Source organism: Caloenas nicobarica, chromosome 1 (genome assembly GCF_036013445.1).
Source record: "Caloenas nicobarica isolate bCalNic1 chromosome 1, bCalNic1.hap1, whole genome shotgun sequence".
NCBI classification, from domain to species: domain Eukaryota; kingdom Metazoa; phylum Chordata; class Aves; order Columbiformes; family Columbidae; genus Caloenas; species Caloenas nicobarica.
In genome coordinates this window covers 150,855,968-150,875,891 of record NC_088245.1, presented here as the reverse complement: position 1 = coordinate 150,875,891, position 19,924 = coordinate 150,855,968, and the positions used below count along the sequence as shown (strand labels likewise).

The 19,924-nt window shown below is 37.8% G+C and overlaps 1 protein-coding gene across 2 annotated transcripts in view; it reads right to left on the bottom strand.

The window, feature by feature from the left end:
• The window catches only part of CCDC138 (coiled-coil domain containing 138), a 37,465-nt gene extending 18,364 nt beyond the window's left edge, over window positions 1-19,101 (bottom strand). Inside the window, exons 1-12 of one of the 2 annotated variants that reach the window (XM_065650857.1) lie at window positions 18,984-19,101; window positions 16,854-16,914; window positions 16,080-16,218; window positions 15,450-15,565; window positions 12,508-12,692; window positions 11,441-11,599; window positions 8,034-8,153; window positions 6,552-6,629; window positions 6,362-6,472; window positions 4,071-4,235; window positions 3,206-3,322; window positions 1,964-2,156 (exon numbers count right to left, since the gene is read on the bottom strand). In XM_065650857.1, coding sequence (XP_065506929.1) covers window positions 1,964-2,156; window positions 3,206-3,322; window positions 4,071-4,235; window positions 6,362-6,472; window positions 6,552-6,629; window positions 8,034-8,153; window positions 11,441-11,599; window positions 12,508-12,692; window positions 15,450-15,565; window positions 16,080-16,218; window positions 16,854-16,914; window positions 18,984-19,091 — 1,552 coding nt within the window. In that variant the 5' untranslated portion in view covers window positions 19,092-19,101. The remainder of the gene's footprint in view (window positions 1-1,963; window positions 2,157-3,205; window positions 3,323-4,070; window positions 4,236-6,361; window positions 6,473-6,551; window positions 6,630-8,033; window positions 8,154-11,440; window positions 11,600-12,507; window positions 12,693-15,449; window positions 15,566-16,079; window positions 16,219-16,853; window positions 16,915-18,983) is intronic. The other variant, XM_065650865.1, reaches the window with a different exon arrangement.
• Between the last annotated feature and the right edge of the window lie 823 nt (window positions 19,102-19,924).

Genomic DNA, 19,924 nt, shown 5'->3' with positions numbered 1-19,924 from the left:
CATTTTTTCTCACTCTGCCCAGACGCAATCTGATTCTTGTTAACTCATAGTGCCTACTTCGAAACCTTTACCTTCTCCCTCTCCCGCGAGGTAGCGAAGACCCAACTTGCCCTGCTTCTTTGCCAGCACAAAATTATACAGGTTTTAAGTAGAGAATTATACTTTACACTACTATTATACACCTTCTGCTAAATGTGAAAGGTGGGAGGACCCTGGGAACAAAGTAGAAACAGATAAAAACTCACAGTGAAAGGAAAGAGTCATGCACCCCCGATTCTTTTTGGTTAACAAAAGGCAGAAGCATCAGCTGAAAAGGATGTAGCTGTTTCAGATACAATAATCTCCTAACAGGCACTGAAGGCTGTCTGGACTATATTGTTTAAGAGGATATTTGATTTTTTTTTTCCAAAGGAATAAATACACAAAAAATCAAGTCTTTATAGAGTCAGAAGCTCAACTTGATATTATGTGGCAATTATATTGCATTTAGGATTCAGAGGGGACTTATTAACTCTGCTGCTTTTATGCTGATGAACTCTTTTTGCACAGGTGAATAAAACTGCTTCATAGCAATCACTGAAACCATCATTTAATTTAGACAACTAAATCAAAAGAGAAAGCTAATAATAGAAGTCAAAATAAGACATTCTTTTGGATTACTCATCAAATCTGCAGATTTACCAATTAAGAACCTTCAAGCATAATTCAGATTAAGTACTACTGTTGAAGTTTTCAAAGTCATATATAAACTAGAAGTAGGTATGAATTTGTTTAAATGACCAAAGTTAATTGTGTCGGTTAATTTTAAAATATCTCTATAAATCAGACTGATTGAAGGTTCTTCTCCAGGTTCTGACAGAAAAGTGTACATCAATCTCTACATCAAAAGGATAAGGAAGGAAAGCATTAAAAATCTGAGTTTGTCTCTCTTCTCATAGTGTGCTCAACAGCCAGAGCTCACAGAAACAGTCCATTTTGTCTTCATTTTAAAGAAAATGCTACAGTCTTTTCAGATCACATCTGTTTTCAAAGAAGGCCCCACCAAGATTTGCCATAGCATCTTGAAAGCTTGGAAAATTTTGGATAAAAAAGCGATTTTTCATGCTAGGCAGGTGGCTTTGAAGGCTAAAACATTTTTAAGTAAACAGAACACGGTACCTTTGTAAATGAGTTTAACAGTAGAACCTGAATGGACAATCATATCAAGAACTGAGAATTTCAATGTTGACAATGTTTTATTTGCAGTGCCAGACTTGGTAGGAGAAGAGGGGAGCAGCAGACAGGTAAGCGCTGGAGTACAAACTGCATACCGAACTTCGACCAAGGGGCAAAGCAATTTCAGGACATACATGGTATCACAATTCAATCTAACAATTCTAATCCACTACACATGCAGCTTTCTCTTTGTGACTACAGATACATTAGAAATACCTATGAACATCAGATTTATCTACTAAGACAAATGCAGCAAAGTTGTAACTATGTCAGAAAAGAAACACTTGACACTGCAGCTGATCGGCATTTCAGGGCACAGGTAAACAACCTGCTAGCTTAAACAGGACAGTGAAATTCTAGAACTGTGCAAAATCTGCTACTTATTTCAGTTTATACAGAGTAAGTAGCTATGCCCCTCTATGCAGTAAAGATCTTGGCAATCCTATCACTGCTGTAGTGGCAGTTTGACAGAATTACCAACATCTCTTTTCCTCTTCTACAGAAATGTCAATTTGTTTGACAAGAAGTCATCATACTAAAAACAACACATAAATTCCAACATGAAATTAATAATTGCAAGATTCATACTTGTTTCCACTATATTTTGCTTCACAAGGTAGTAAAACACAAGTAAAACCACTTTTCACTAATAAAGCATAATAGATGCTACAGTATCACTGAAATGGTTTTTGTCCAGGTACATGACTGAAATAAATAAACAAATAAATTTCAAAAACTCAGAACTTACCTTGTGTCACTGTTTTAAGCACAATTAAAGTTGACAGAAACCTCAAAGGCATACAGGAACTCTTAAAGAAAGCTGCCGATTTTGATTTATTCTCTGTAGACTGTTCAGAAGAACTCTGCAGCTTTCCCTTACTTACTATGCCTTTGAAAATATCTTCACCAAGCCTTCTCACTGTTGATGTCATTGTTGCATGCTGTTTCAAACAATGCACACAGTTAGTGTAAACATTAAAGCACATTAACATCCTGTGTACTATGTAGAGATACATATGTTCCCCAGAAATTAAATATTAAATCGCAAGTGGTTTGACTATGTATTAGAACATCATCTGAATAGGCTACTACTTTGTGTTCCAAAAGCACGTGAACATTATCACGATGCCTTATCAAGACACACTTCACAAAGAGACTAGTTAGTGAGGGTCCCTGATATGCTGCTCTTATTGGAGTTGCCTCTGGTTCCAGGACAGCTCAGCTTGAGTCAACTCTATTTTGTATGGATGCCTGAAGTTATGTCCTGCTAAGTTATTTACAGACTGAAGGTCTAAGCATGAACCTTAAGAACACTGTCCAGGTAAGACCTATTAGACTTTTCATCATAAACTGCACAGAAATATTACTTCTACTGAATTTAAAGTCAAGATATTTACAAAGTTTCCTACCTTTTGCTTTAGCAAAAGCAATAGTGACATCACTATGCACTACACTGAGTCTTTACAGTACAGCTACTGTCTTTTGCTTTATTATACTGCTAAATATTTTCATACAGCAGTCTAGTCAAATGGAGTAACGAATGTGTTGTGGTTGGACACTGAGCAGAAAACAGTAAAATCAAAATTCCTTTGCTACTTTGCCACACACTTCCATCAATTTCAACAAATCTCACGCATAAAGTGAACTTAAAAATATTGCATTTTTGAGTGCGAAAGTTTTGTAGAAACATATGTAAAAACATAATTTCTGAGATGCTTAGACACCACAACAGAGATCACATACTTATGAAAACTATGTTTAGATACACAATGCAAAATTTAAAATTGAAAAATAATTAATTTTTTCATTTGCCAAGTATCTATGATAAACAGTATGAATTTATGCTTAGCAAAGACAGAAGAGTTTCTTTTATACATACTACCTGAAAACATCCACTTTTCACATGTGTTTAAAACACAAAATCCATTATCTTCTGGGAATTTAGTTTTTTAAAAAATTAAACATACTGCAAGAGGACTACTTCTTTTACCTGATTACCATTATCTATCTGTCTTATGGACCAGTAAATAAATTTAATCACAGGCACGTGTAGTTTAGGATTCACAAATGGCATCCACTGGAGTTGCTCAGTAGCTATAGGCAAAAGCTGTAAAAATATACAAAAGTAAAATTACATGTGGTATATGAAGTGAAAAACAAACAAACAAAACCTCCTGACTTTCTCCTGGAGCTTAACAAATTCCATATGCAAATACTGACTGGGCAGATCCAGTAAAAGTAACAGAATTTTAAATTTTACAGAGGTTTACACGCAAAGGTGGAGATACATCATGTGAGCGCAACCTCAATAAAGCCAACCCAAATGGCTATAAGTCTTTATTATAATGAAGAAAACCAGTAAAAGAAGATTTTCTGAATACCACATTGATTTCCAAAGCTTGGTATCCCCAGAAAGAAATAAATCTGTTAAAAGTACGGCATAGTATCACATTTTATCAGTCGTAAATTGAAACTTTAATATCTAATATAGACATCAAAATATTTTAAATTATACATATTCATCTCCTTAGAAAAAAAGAATTATGTACAGTATCACACATCAAACACAAGACAAATTATCAACTGACGAATGTGACTTGAAATAAAATGTTGAAACTCTCAAGTTGAGACATCATACTTTTTCTTAAAAACGATCTGTACACTTTAAGAATTACAAATTATCTATTATGCCTCATTGCCTGAATTAATACTGACTTATTAACAGTGATTTTGTTTTAATTACTATATCCAAAGCATGTATAAAACAGGCTTACCTGTTATATTCTCGGAATCATTATTAAACCCCATAAATCCGAAAACATACTAACACAAGCAAACAATCCAAATCACTTTACCTTCATACACCTTTCCTGGGTGCAGGTATTTTTGGAGGTCTGGGTAACCAGAGGTTTATGACTGCTCTCTCTTTCTTCTTGTGTTTTTGTTCTGCTAAGGTGCTGGTCTGAGATCCAATCCATAAGAAAAGTTAAGAGCTCATAAACTTGTGAATTCAATGGTAGCTGTAATACATCCACAATATCAGATATTTCAGCTTTCAAGTTAATGATTTTTCTAAGCCAAAACAGTAACAGACTGAAATATATGAGAGCACATTAGTTCTGAAATATTATGCATAATTTAAAGGATGATGAAGATATGCCTAATAAAATCTGCGAGTTCAGTTACTGCATTTGGAGCCTGTGGAAAACCTTATATTCAAGGAAGCAGTGATCTTGAACAGGCCGTGTCTGCTCTGTTGGACCTTGTACCCGAGGTTTGAGAAGGCTGTATGTTATTAACATAACTTGTAACTTATAATATCTCTGGGAAATGTAAACTGTATGTGGATTAAGGGGTGGAAGATAGCAATCCTGACCATGACACCACAGTACATTGAGGAGCCAGAGATCCACATCATAGTTAACCTAAGCAGCCACAGCCTGTGCTGTGCTGCACAGATCAACCAGCTGCACAGTTTGTCTTGTGCTTGGCTGCAGGATAAACTCAGCCTGTAACAGGAGCCTGCAGGCAGCTCCCACTTGGTACCGGTGATCTCGCCTCCTGCCTGGCCATGCCTCTGTCTAAAAGGGCAACAAAAAGCTCTCCTGTGAACATCCTTCATGAATAGAGTTGTCTGCTTGTTAGAACATTATATAGTAGCTTGAATGGCCAAAAGAAGGAGCTTCTCTCCATGGATGGGACCTGCTCAGTGTGCCCTGGAAAAATCCACCCGAGCTGTTTCTGATGATGTACAAAGGCAAGGTTCCCAGCATCTGAAGGGATGCAAGATGTACTCACCATCTATACTCCTCCTCTTACTCTTATAAAAAAAGCTGTTTCATTAAGCCAATGTCTTTCTTATGGAGATCCAGAAAGAACCTTGCATTGTGTCTCCCTTTCACACCTCACTTCCCTCCCCACTGCAGAACAAGTACTATTTGTAATGGTTTCTGGGTGTGAAAAAATACACACATCATTTATTTGTACTTAGAGAAATGGTTATAAAAGGCCTGGGAAAAGATTTTCGGATACAGAATCACTACATTTTATAACTGTGGCCAAATGAATTACAGGAGAAAGCAAATCTTTAATGTCCTTTACATGTGAAAATAATCATTTCACTGCATTAGACCTCCTTTGCTTTATTGCTTACAATCCACTGTTAAAATTTAACTGTGTAACTAGCATTGTTAGAAAAAAGAACAAAGACTTCATCGAATTGTCATTCTGTCCCTCTTCTACACTGCAATGATATACTCTATGACAGATATCCAGAGGCAGCTGAAGAAAGGCTGTGTGAACAGTTCTCTAAAGACTCTGACAGTTTTGTTGTATCTATCTTCAGATGACTGTTTTCCTCTTCACTCAGGACTGTAACTACCAATACTGTTTATATTTCACTTGCAATCAAAGTACACTAAAACCTATGTAAACAGAGAAATATGTTGGTTATATATACACAGGACAGTTTTAAGGCATCTGGTGTAGATTAATTAAGTAGGATGGTGTGAATATCTCCCATTTAACTGTTTAGCTTCTAGCTGGAGAAAATCGTTACCAGTTGGGAGATGTTGGCAGAGTACTAGCAGAGGACTTGCTACTAAATGGAACAACATGGAGACAGAAACAATTTCATTAAGTGATGTAAGAAGATATTTTAAGGAAAACAAGGTGACTGTTTTGGAATTGTGTATGAACACAGCATTTATTCTCTTTCCCTCATTAAAGACTATTTCTCAAAGAAACCAAACCAAAACAAAACAGTAGTACAAACACCTCTGTCTTACAAAATTAAAATTCTTTATCTGATACGTCTGACTGAATGCTTCTTAGCTGGTGTTATTCATAAGCACAGTGCTGTACTTTAGCACCGACCAAAATGAGTTTAAGACTTGCTCTGACAGCAAAAGAAACCAGTTACAGTGTAAGCAGGTTATAATTTCAATTGACAGATAAAGGATGACCATATCTTCTTACATCATACCATATATAAAAAATATATACATACACTATATACATACATAATATACAGGATGTTTCAAAAAGATGGATCCCATTTCAAAGCAGTATTATTTGAAATTGAGTCCACCTTTTTGAAACACCCTGTAGTCTTTAAAGTAAATCTTTCATTTTGCCCAGTTCTTACCTTAGCAATTTTTGATGTTACCATCACTTTTTCATGCTTGACAGGTTTACTTTGTTGCACTACTTGACATATACTCTTAGACTTCTGTACCGTTAAAAATTCATGCTTCCTCTACAACAAAATGTAACAATGAATTACCTTTCACTTGCTACCTATAAAGGAAGAAGGTACATGCAAGAACAAACCTTACTTGTAGATTCTCTAAACGAGCTTGTACTTTTCTGGCTTGACCTTCCAACTTCTTGTTCAGCTCAGTTACATCACTTAACTGAAAGAATTAGAAAATATTAAATTATCTGTAAATTCAAAAATCACTTCTTGATTTAATTATCACATTGGAATAATTTGACGAGGCTGCTGAGCAGCTAAATTATTTAAGTCCATTTTTTTTCTCCTGAGCAAGTCATTGAGACAAAATCAAATCAATTGAAACCTCCTCAACAAACCACAGAATCACAGAATGGCTGAAGTCGGCCAGCACCTCTGGAAGTCATCACTCCTCAGCGCAAGCAGAGCCACCTAGAGCTTATCCTGACAGCTATGGAATATCTCAAAGGTAGGAAACTCTGCCACCTCTCTGGGCAACCTATTCCACGATAAATAAGACAGCAGTAGCTCTTCATTGACCTGCAGCCCAACTGTTCCATTTTCGGGGAAGAATAAGCACTACAGTGCCACTCTAGATACACAGGCACTACATATTTTATTACTTTTCATGAAGAAGTGACATAAAAATGGAGCACACATTTCAAGGATGGTCTAATAGTCTTGTTAATGAGGAGGGTGAAAGTTTTCTTCTCTGCAGAATGAAATGGTTACTAACCACGCTGCAAAACCAGTTTGCTCCATGAGAAAAGATGAGGGAAACTGTAACCTCCATTTAAATATAAGAAACATGCTCTATGCATTCAACAATCAACAGCATGATTATCGTGGAAGCCCTCAGTTTGCACAGAAATGCAAAGATTTTTATAGTGAGGGGAAATAAAGAGACAGATGGGTTGCACCAGAACCATCAGCAGTCTAGGATTTAGATCAGACCTTTTTAAAGAGAAAGAATAAGGCTCTGATGTAGATCTTTATCATACCCAGACTATCGGAACTGTAATTAATTCACTGAATAAACAATGGCCAAAAAGTTTAGATAGCAATTTGTGTGTCAGCATTTTAACAGTGAAGTGAGATGAAAATTCTTAATCTCTGTATTACTATGAACCACTGTCTCAGTTGAAGTACTGAAAAAATACTACCTTAATTAAGATTTATAAAAATAACTGAAAATACTGAGCGAAGTTAGAAATATACATTCTACTTTTTATTTAATAGAATCAGCACGGCAATTCAGCACAGGGTGGATTCTATTATTTTACAAAATACTTTCTCTCCATCCACTCTCAATTGGCTTCAGAGGACATGGATTTGTCCTTCCTAACAATTAGCTGTTGCTAGTGGGTCAGAGGATTAAGTCCAACTTTTTTTGTACTGTAAAAGATCAGAGAGGCTAAATTTCAAGTACTAGAAAATGTGTGGAAAGTACCTTCAGTCATTCATACAATTCTCGTGTTACAGAAACAAAAAAATCATCAATCTGGTAAACTTAAGCTGTTCAAATATTTCAAATTGTTGACTGTAACTTGTAAAATTATTGATAACAGGAAATAACTGATTTTACCTGTTTTCTTAAAGAATCATTCATTTCCTTCAAGGTGTCAAATGATGACTTGAGCCTTCTATTTTCTTTAGTTATTTCCCTTAAGGCTTCTGTCAGCTGTTTAACTTCTGCCTCGTGTTGCTATAAAATATCAAATTTAAAAACACGATTTACAAGAGACTATTTTAAAAACAATTCTAAGCTAAGTTCCACTATAATATTAAAAGAACAGGACAAACTTTCAAAGTTTAAGTTTATAATTCTTCATCACTAAATTTGCAAGTTTAACCAGTGCTGAGAAAAAGAACATCCACACTTCATTTAAGAAGAATCTATAAAGAAACTGAGAGCAACGTGCACAACCAATTGCTTTTATTCTTTCCTGATTCTACCCAACACAGATTATATCAATATGTACATTTCTCAGACAAGCGAAATGTGGGAAAGATTTATGATGTAAAACTAACGGAAAAGCTTTTACTTACATAATTACGAAAAACTGTGATTCTCTTTTGCAGCAGATTTTGAGGTTTCAACTAGTTTTTCTGGCTTTGCTCACTCTGAATTATGCAGAGCAAGAAACTAATCCTGTATCTCTTAGGCTAGTGCTCTGGTTTATAGCATAAGCATACGAATTGCTAAGTAAAACTTGCACACCCACTGCTATTCTTCCCATTTCCCTGAATCTTATTTTAGATTTAATCTTCTCTGGACAGCAGTGCATCTGGTGTACCTCAGATTTGATAAAACAGCAAAGTTTTATTTTACTGAAAATATTCCAGTTCTATATACTTACTATTTTTCATTTCTCCCCTTCCATGAATTCACTATTCTTCACTCATTCACTCACTGTTTCTCTACTTTTCCATTTTCAGTCATATCCTTTCTTTCTACATGTGCAAATGACAAAAATAAAGCACAGTAGAAGTTTAAAGGAAGCAAGCCCTAAAGAGATCCTTCTCTGTTTTGGGTATCTTCCAACTGGAGATATTCTATGATTCTAAAATCACAGTAACTTCCAGCTACAGAGAAAAAAACATCTACAATTCTTTTTTTCTCAACTGTCGCTCTTCTTCAGCCAACAGGATCAAAACAGTTGTGGGCATGACATTCTTTTCTAAAGCACCTACCCACACTCGGCTATGACAACATGAAATGACAGATCCCCTTTTCATACCAATACACATGCAGACTCTGCCAACATAGAGTTGAGTGCACCCTATCACATCATGTGCAATGTTTCACTTTCACTTTCTATGTACACAGTTAAGAGCTTTATTTGAAGTTCAAGAGATGCTCTAGGAAGAATCTGCATAGAAATATTAATCTACAAGGGAAGCAGAGCCAACTCGTCTGTTAAGCCATGAAGTTGTAGGTGATGCCAGGATGTCTAGGCCATTCACTTCCATAAGCAAACCAAGTCAAGTCATCCATATCTTAATCAGCTATATCATTTCACTCCTGCCAAATGTCTGCCTAGTGTGTTCTTAAGTCCTCTAGTACTGGAATCATTCAAGCATTTTCCGAGTTATGAGGGGCATTGTGGGACCTGTATCTTTCCCTGTGTGGGACATCGGTCTGTTTATAGCAATTTTTTAAAGCAGTGTTTTTTCTTTGAAGCAAACAGTATAAGACAAAATTTGCAGTCTTACCAATCCACCTGTCCGTATACTTAACTATTTTTGTTTAGATCTAGCATTTTCTAATACTTAACCTAATATTCCATTACTACTACTTCTCCTGTCACAGACAAAAAAATATTAGTTTTATCCTCTTCATTGCAACCTGTTATGTAGTTGAAGCTGGGCACGTTCATCCTGTATGTTGAACCCATGCACCTGCTCATCATCCTCTATTTCTACAGATATTTCTATTCAAGTGCAATACTGTACATTCACACCTTAAGAATAGTATAATGGCTTTTATCATACCTCTCATATTTTCAGTTTGTCAAGATCAATTTTAATCCTGATGCTCTTTTTCAGCATGCTTGAAATTCCCTCTCACTTGCTATTTTCTTCGAATTTAATAAATGTGCTCTTTCTCACCATCAAACTTCTTATTGAAAAGACTGAATAATACTGGATTGAAAAGATATTCCAGAATTTACTGTGTACATTCCTTCAAGTTTACCGTAAACTATTGTCTCACTACAGCTTTCCACCAATGGCATTACATCTATGTTATACTTTCCTAATATGACTATGAAAATGCCATGCAAAACTGGATAAAGAATTTCTAATTTAGTCCAGACATTTATATAACTATTACTCCTCTACTCTCAATGCCTGTTACCTTGCTGCAGTGGAAATGAGCCTGATTTGACAATTTATGATTAACATATGCTAGTAGTTACTTATTGCATTGTTTTCTGCATTGTGCTTCCTGTGGTTTGTTTGTAGCTTGTTTCAGGATTTATTTATTTATTTAGAGAACTGCCATTAAGCTGATGGCTGTACAAGTCTTTCCCTTTTGAAAAGAATAGGACCACATTTTTTCAGTCTTCTAATACTCCATTTGACCTCCACAAATTTTCACAGGTAACCACTAATTTTTCCCTGTTTTTTATCAACTAGTTCTATAACTGGTGTAACATTCTTAAAGCCCAGAAGATTTGAAACATCTAAATTAACACCTTAATCTATTCCTTCCCTGAGGTTGAGGTCCCCCTCCTCTGACACTCCTTTCCCCTTTTCAATGTGTAATCTATCCTCCCTCAACAGCCTGTGAGAAAAGTTTATCTGCACACTTCAAAGAAATTTAATTTCTCAGTTTCTGGTTTTCACTCCAAGTACACATATTCAAGGACTTTTTTGGCAATCTTCTGGATAATAACCAAAACTTCTCACAAGATCTAAATTCAATAGCAAACACCCACAAGAACAGTGTTGTTGAACACGTTACTCCATTGTTGAAATGATACCACTTCATTTCCTCCCACACCCCCGAAGTTAGGTTGATACTTTATTTCTTTGAACTTCTTGAGTGTTTTTCTGCTGATACTCTCTGCAGTAGTTATAAGATCTCTTTTTGTCTTAAAGCCTTCCCCAGGAAATCTACTTCAACCACAGCTAACACAAAGATATTAATTTAGGTTACATACAATTACAGACAGACCACAATTTTTTTCTCTATTACTAGTTATATAGTTATTGCTATTTTAGAAACAAGTTACCTTTGTTTTCTAAATTGTAACAGTAAAATGTACCTACACATCAGACAACTAAATGCACCACTCTGAAACAGAAGCCATACAAAAAACCTAACAACGTTGTTCGGTACTTTTTCTGTAAACCCTTCATTTGAGGATTTCAAGCAGTTTAAAGAAATAAGCATTAATATCCAGCAAACCTGTGATGACTTAAGATAACTACAAACGAGTTAAATAGCATGTAGAGCAATAAACACTGTTAAATATATTACTGTACCTCTTTTATTATTCCAAATTTTGTGTGAACTTCTTCCTCAACACCTCTTATTTTAGCCAAAGCTGCTTCATGTTTAAAAAGCAATGTTTCTCGCTCTGTTAGAAAACGCTCTCGTTTCTGGAGTTGCAGAGCATACGCCTGCTGTGCTGAACTTTCTCTCTGTATCAAGAAAACAAATGTTGAAAGAGCTTTAAAATACATAAAATTATTACAATTTATACTGAATTTGAATTTTCTCTCTCAGAGATTTGCTTAACTTTTTGTAAAATGATACAGTGTTACACAATAGGTTACTAATGAAAAGTATCCTGATGGACATCTATGTTCAGTTTCCCTACACATTAACCTACATGATTTTGAAGTGTGTTGGGATGGTTCAGCTTCCTAAAATACAAAATTCAACCCTACACAGTTTTTCAGGTATAAATCTAGATAATTAAGCTCAGGTTTTGGCTTCCAAAAGACTTGGATAATGGCATTAACTGTAAGACAAAACAGAGCCTGATGCAACTCTCTATCCTGAGCACTAGATTGTTGTGTTGTTTCTTCAATTAGTGAGAAGCATCCCTGAAAGAGTGGTGAGGAAAAAAAAGGATAAAAATTATTTTTACAAAAGACAATCCTGGCAAGGAGTCTAGCAGATTCGTGGGAGCTATTACAGAATAAAGCCATATAGTAGGTTCTTCTATTTGTGGCCTAGGCCTGGTAGGGGATGAACTGTCATGATTCCCCAGCAGCAAAAAAGGAAAGATTACTCAAAACGGAGAGTTTTTGCAGAAGGCCATGAAGGCAAGCACTCCCTCAAGCTGAAATCTACCCACTGTGCAAGTCAAAGCACCACTAACAAACCAGTGAATTAATTCAGGGGAAGAGGTAGATGATGACAGAGTTTTAGTATATAAATAATTGTGATTAAGTAATAGTAAAAGCTTTAGTGTATAAGTAATTAAGCTTTAGTATATAAGTAATAGTGATTTAGTATATGAGTAATTTCTGAATTCTCTATCAAAAGTGAGAATCTTTGAAACATTACTCAACAAAATTTTTAAGATTATTCCAGTTCTTACCTGGAGCTTTTGATGTATGACAAATAATTCATCATAAATTTGACTGATGTGAGGTGGTATTAAGCCTTGACTACTGCATACTTGAACATCAGCTTCATTCACAATTCTCCTTGCCAAAGCATTGGTAATATTTTGGTCACTATTTTCTTGTGTATTTGCACCCAAATGGGATGGTAAGGTGCTGCCTATGGAAAGGAAAAACCCATTTTACATTAAAAAACTAGTCCTAGATAAATAATGACATGATTGTTGTTCCAAGGCAGCGAAAACTTATTTTACGCATTTAGAGTGACAAGTGTAGAGCAAGAGGTATCAAAATGAGAAAGTAATCTCTTAAAGAATTACAGAGAATTGATCAAAGCTGTGTTCCATGATTTGTTTGAATCGATCACTGATCAATGAAGTTTTATAAATAAAACTATGTCCTACACAGATTACACAAATTACAGTGTAAGAAGCTGATGAAAGTTGCAGATAGCAAAGTGAAGGAATGGCTAGATTCCATAAACAGTAAAATAGCCAAAATTCACAGATAATTGAATGGAAGTATTGTGATCTTTTGGGGAAGAGATATCTGGAAAGGCCAATGGCACCTAGGTACCACATCAGGCCAAGATTACCTAGGTGACAGTATCAGAAATATAAGTTTGGGTACTGTGCTGGTTTTAGGTCGGATAGAGTTAATTTTCTTCATAGTAGCTCATATGGTGCTGTGTTTTGCATCTGTGACCAAAACCCTGTTGATAACACAGGATTGTTTTAGTTATTGCTGAGCAGGCCTTGCACAGCATCAAGGGCTTTTTTGTTTCTCACACCACCCCACCAGTGAGGAGGCTGGGGGTGCATAAGAATCTGGGAGGGGACATAGCCAGGACAGCTGACACCAACTGACCAAAGAGATACCCCAGACTATATGGCACCATGCTCAGCAATAAAAGCTGCAGGAAGAAAGAGAAAGGGGGGATGTTTGGAGTGATGGCATTTGCCTTCCCAAGTAACCATTACACGTGATGGAGTCTGGCTTTCCTGGAAATGGCTGAACACATCCCTGCCCATGGGAAGCAGTAAATGAATCCCTTGTTTGGCTTTGCTTGCACAAGCAGTTTTTGCTTTACCTATTAAAGTGTCTTTATCTCACAGAATGTTGGGGATTGGAAGGGACCTTGAAAGATCATCTAGTCCAATCCCCCTGCCAGAGCAGGAACACCCAGATGAGGTTACACGGGAAGGCGTCCAGGTGGGTTTTGAATGTCTCCAGAGAAGGAGACTCCACAACCTCCCTGGGCAGCCTGTTCCAGTGCTCTGGCACCCTCACCATGAAGAAGTTTCTTCTCATATTTAAGTGGAGCCTCCTGTGTTCCAGTTTGTACCCATTGCCCCTTGTCTTATCATTGGTTGTCACTGAGAAGAGCCTGGCTCCATCCTCATGACACTCACTCTTTACATATTTATAAACATTAATGAGGTCATCCCTCAAGTCTCCTCCAAGCTAAGGAGACCCAGCTCCCTCAGCCTTTCCTCATAAGGGAGATGCTCCACTCCCTTAATCATCTTTGTGGCTCTGTGTTGGACTCTCAAGCAATTTGCAGTTTTCTCACTTTTACCTTCTCTCACTTCATGCTGGGGAGGGGAGAGTGAGCAAGCAGTTGTGTGGGGCTGAGCTGCCACCAAACGTACAGATGTAGCAAAACTCAAGCCAATGAGGAAAAAGTAATTAGGGATAGGTTGTTTATTTGGCAACTGTAGAAAAGAAGGATAATAAGAAGGAGCATCAAGAAACAGGAAAAAGATTACTAGAAAAGCAATTGATGTAATCAGGGCTAATTGGTGGTATGCATCTGGCAGCCCTGTGGTTGATCACCTTTCACAGCTGGAGCAGGACAAGAAACAAAATCTGTTGTTCTCCTACAGTGTGTCTGGTCCCAGAGTAAAGAAGTAGAGCATAACTAGTACAATTGCACACAAATCATAACGGGGGGAAAGAAAAAATGGAAAATAAACCAGAAAAAAAAAGTAGGTGTATCTGTAACAAATCATAGAATCATAGAATACCAGGTCGGAAGGGACCTATTTATCAGAGCTTTGTATTTATTTTACCTTTGATCCCAAACACTGTAAGCTAAATTTTTCCTGTTGCAGTCCAATTTTTTTCTTCTTTTCAGAAAGCATGTGTTTTCACAGAACTGTTCTTATACTCTCCCCACCCATTTAATACAACTCTTGGTGGCAGTCTGTTACAGTTCTATTGATCTGTTCCACCTGGCTTCTGAGATTCCTTTTAGCTCCTTTCTGGGGTTCTTGGCTGGCAGGCTGTCTGTCTCTGCATTTCCACATACACTTTCAAAAGAATTCAGCTATGTTCTTCTAAACCTAAAACTCTCCACACAAGTCAGAGCTACGCTGATTCACAGATTCCTCCAATTGCAGCAGCATTTTCAAACATTTGCAGTGAATTAATGACAGCTGGACCCGGCTACAGTCTTCCAGTTAGGATTTCCTGACCTAACTGAACAACAGAAAACACTCTCTCTCTCCCCACTGCCAGTTTTCAATCCTTAAACCAACAAAAGACATCCGACATAGCAGAGTTGTAGTATCTGTTAATGCAGCTAGCTACTTAAAACAAAACAAACAAATAAACCCCAAACCCAACCAGCTTCTTCATTCGTATTATAGTCACCTGGCAACCAGTTTCATAAAAGCTTGATTTTTCTTTTTAAAATATATGTTAGCATTGCGCTAAGTATGTCTGGACCTCCTAAACTAATTCTGAAGGAGCTACTCATACTTGCATGAAAGGGTAAATCCCCAAATTAAAATGCATTTTAGCTGATTATTGTATTTCTGAACTGAAAAGAAATAAATGTACTAGAACATTTTTTACATTACATGTTATACTTCACACAGAATTGTAAAAATATTAAAAATTCAATATTTATTACCTGTTTCCACATATATAGATGTATTTTGAACTGCATCAGTTTCAGAGCCATTAATGGTCTTTTCTTCTATTTCTAAACCACTTAAATCACAAAAAGAATCTTGCTCATCATCCAAACTAAAAAAAAATACAAAAAAAGCAATATTTTGAAATTACTCAGTCCCCTTCTAACATACTACATATAAAGCACTGAAAGAAGTTTGTATAAATGTGTAAACATTGCTTGATCTAAGATTTTTATATTTGACTGGTAGCAAATAGCAGAGTTAGATCATTTGGATAGAAAGACATTATTATTTACAGGATTTTAAACACAACACTTAGTAATGTTGCTGACTTAAAAGTAGTAGCAGTAACTAGTTTATATCACCAGTTCAATTTATATAATCCCCGTATCCCATTGGCAATTCCAACACACACGTATTAGAAAACGAGTGAGACAATACTCCTCATAAAAATCACCATTCCCAGTATTTCATACATCAGCCACAAACAGTTCTTTATTGAACAAGAAAACAAGAATCTTAAACCAACTTCTGGATCTGTGCAATCCAAATGTATTGTTTACTCATGGTTTATTTGAATTATTGGAGATAATACATGATAAAGGAGAGCAGAAAACACCTCTTACCAATCCCAGTCTTTAGAACTTCGTAGGAAATCACTAGAAGACCTGATGCTGTTCTCTCTTCCACTTCCAGTAAATTCTGACACTAAAGAACATTTGGATAAAGACATAGTCGTATTTTCCAGTGAGCTGTCCATGTCGCCTGGAATATAGAAATAATTTTATTTTTCATTTGAGAAATTGACATTAAGAAATCAACAAGGGCTTACGAGAAATGCTTGTCGTGTAATTGTGTACATTTAAGAACCAAAAAAACCACTTACGCAGCCTGACGAATGAATAATTATAACAGCTTGAACTATAGGAAGAATTACTTAGTTTTCAAACTAGATTCGTCTTTCTGAAGTTTTACAGCTTGCCTTCATATATTAACTTTTCTATAACCGAAGTTTGATAAATAAATTGTTTCACCCTGCTGTTTGTGTGCACCAGCAACATGTGTTTCTCAAGACGCCTAAAGACATTCTAAATATCAGATGTGTATATATATCTTTAAATTAAAGCCAAATGTATGCATTATGAGGTGGACTGCTACTAACTGCTTCAAGCAGGACTTAAACACAAACAAGTTGGGAACCATCGTTCTAAAGCATCCTTTGTGCTCCTCCTGTGAATGTTAAAATTCCCAGGCTGGCTCCCAGATATCACAAACCCCTGATCAAGAATGACTACCAGTTAAAATGAGGAAAATACAAGACAACTTAAATTTAGGAATGATATAGTTTTAGTATATATTTTCCCTGAAAAAGACATCAAAACAACATTGTTTGGTATTACCTTTGTATTCAAGGGAGCTTCTACTCTTATATCCAGTATGTAATGCTCCTGAAAGGCAATCCTAAAAGAAAGTACAAAACCACCACAATATAGTCAGAATTTTCAGGGAAAATGTATGTTACAACTCACTTGTTTAATAGTTACAACATCTTGTGACAGAACTTACTACAAACTACTGACTTTGAAAAGAGAAGTGGGTTTTTTTTAATATATAAATGCCTCTCACATTAATATAAAGAGGTAATCATATCCCCCCCAGTCTAATAATATATAACACTATGAATATTTTATTAAAATATTTAAGAAACTATGGAGACAGTGACATAAAATAAGGGCATAAAAGTAGGATTAGGTAATCACAGAAACAGTGCCATCTATCTTTGCATCTAGGCATTTTATGTTGAAGTTTCCTGCTTCTCTTTTTCCTATTAACTTGTAACTACATTCTAAAAAAACAAATGACATAAGTCTTAGGCTACTAACTCCTGTATTTTCTTGTACATACATGCTGTTTTATAATGACATAAGAAAAAGCACAAACAAATCTTGCATGTCCTTCCTCGCAAGCATTACACTTTAACACCCCAGTGATAGTTTTTTAAAAATAGCTTTTGAAAATTATTTTTCTTTAAAGAACAGTTCTGTAGTTCAAAGCAGAATATTCCCTAAGAAAAACACAAGACCTAGGGTACCACAAAATGCCACCTGAATTGCAAATCCTTCTGGAGGAACTAAGAGCAGATACATTCAGATTTTAGTTGCTAAAGAACTAAAATTTTCACCTCACATTTGGGACGGTTTCTGATCCTAAAATGTCAAGCCACACTTCCTCAGAAAAAAAAAAAAAGGCTGGTTTCTGTGTTTACTTGATGATTCCCAGGACCAGCTTGATCTCCCAATCCAAACACGTGTGTGTCTCAGATCCAGTTTTCAATATCTCTCAATCTTTGTGTGCTCATGGGAATTTTTACAACATATTACTTCCCTTTCAGCATGAGTTATAACACTTAAGGTCTGTTATGCCCTGGGCACACTGGAAGCATTTGACCCATGGAGCACAGATGCAACAAAGGAACTGTAAAAATCTGTCTCAAGGAAAGACACACCAGACAAAATAAAGTGCACAGACAGTGAGTGTTCCTTCTACGAAGTGTCAAAGATTTTTGAAACACCAGCATGTCAAGGCAGGGGGGTCTTGGTTGCTGGATTTTCAGGCAGATCATTTTCCTAATCCACCGTGTAGACCCATAAACACTTATATCAGCACAAGTGATGGAAACAGAGGCATCACAATCCAGTTCTTTCATTCAAGTCGGTGCAAAGAACCTGGCATTCTCTGGTGTGAGATAGCATTGCTTTACCTCAGCAAGGAAGTGATACCAATCACAGTTTACTGTCTCGTCATTGTGGCAGTCTCTTGTGAACGATAGCTTTGATTCTCCTCTCTTAACTTGATTTTCCTTTGATTCTCCTAACTCCTCTTAACTAGACAAGGAACAATTCCCTGCTCCCTGAAAACAGAGCTAATCACTAGGCTTTACAAAAAACCAAACACTCCAAACGCATTCTAAATAAGGCTAGCGATTGCTGTAGCAAGAGAGATATGAAAGAAATTAGTTTTCCTATTATATATATTTCATACATGCCCACTATACTGCTTCTAAGAGGTTTCACATATAATCTTGCTCAACTAGCAGGCATCAGAAGGTTCGAGACAAAAACTAAGTGCCGAACTGCTCAGAGCGTGCTTCGGGAATGCACACAATTTGGAATTGCAATTTCCAGAGAAATTTCAAGTTCAGCCAAGGATGAATCTTTAGCACTTAGACCGGAGTTGGACTCGATGATCCTTGTGGGTCCCTTCCAACTCAGGACATTCTACGGGTCTACGACTTCCACTGTAATGCAACCAGGACAGAGAAAGGGTCGGGGGCATGATTAGATCTAACATACTTTACACGTAAGCTCCTGAAGCTCGTTTAAATCCTTTCTCTGGCTCTGATACTGTACGCGTCTGTCACACCACAGTGTTTACCGTGAGCCCCAAGGGAGAGCACCTGGCGAGAGGGAACGACTTATCTCCTCCCCCTCCTCCCCCCACGCCGCCCACCTCCCTCCCCAGGCACGTACCCCCCGGCTCTCCCGTCTCACCCGCGCCGGCCCCCGCAGGTAGCGCCGCTGCAGACACTGGGCGGAGCGGCCGGGGCCCACACCGAGGCCGAGTCCGGACCCCGCCATTGCGCAGCGATGCGCTCGAACAAACCGCCGCCACCCGCGGGCGGTGCGCGCAGGCGCGGGAGGCGGCGCGCGATCGGCGTTCCGGGCGCACGCGCACACGCTCCCACCGGCCGTTGGGAACGGGCGGGGCGCGTCAGTTCCCCTGGGCGACGGGAGCTGGCGGCTCCTGCCCGAGGAGCCAGAACGGGGCAGCTGTCGCCCCGACCCGCGCCCTGCCACCGCCGCACCCGCCTTCACGGGACCGGCGAACCCCTGAAATGACTGTTTCCCTCTCCCCGGCGGGACTGCGCTTTCCTGCGGCTCCGGCCTCCCTCTCCTGCTGCCCGCAGAGGGGCCGGTGCCCCGGCCTCGCACAAAATCACAGAATGTTAGGGATTGGAAGGGAGCTCAAAAGATCATCTAGTCCAATCCCCCTGCCGGAGCAGGAACACCTAGGTGAGGTTACACGGGAATGTGTCCAGGCGGGTTTTGAATGTCTCCAGAAAAGGAGAATCCACAACCTCCCTGGGCAGCCTGTTCCAGTGTTCCGTCACCCTCACCATGAAGAAGTTTCTTCTCAAATTTAAGTGGAACCTCTTGTGTTCCAGTTTGTACCCATTGCCCCTTGTCCTATCATTGGTTGTCACCGAGAAGAGCCTGGCTCCATCCTCATGACACTCACCCTTTACATATTTATAAACATTAATGAGGTCACCCCTCAAGTCTCTTCCAAGCTAAGGAGACCCAGCTCCCTCAGCCTTTCCTCATAAGGGAGATGCTCCACTCCCTTCATCATCTTTGTTGCCCTGCGCTGGACTCTCTCCAGCAGTTCCCTGTCCTTGAACTGAGGGGCC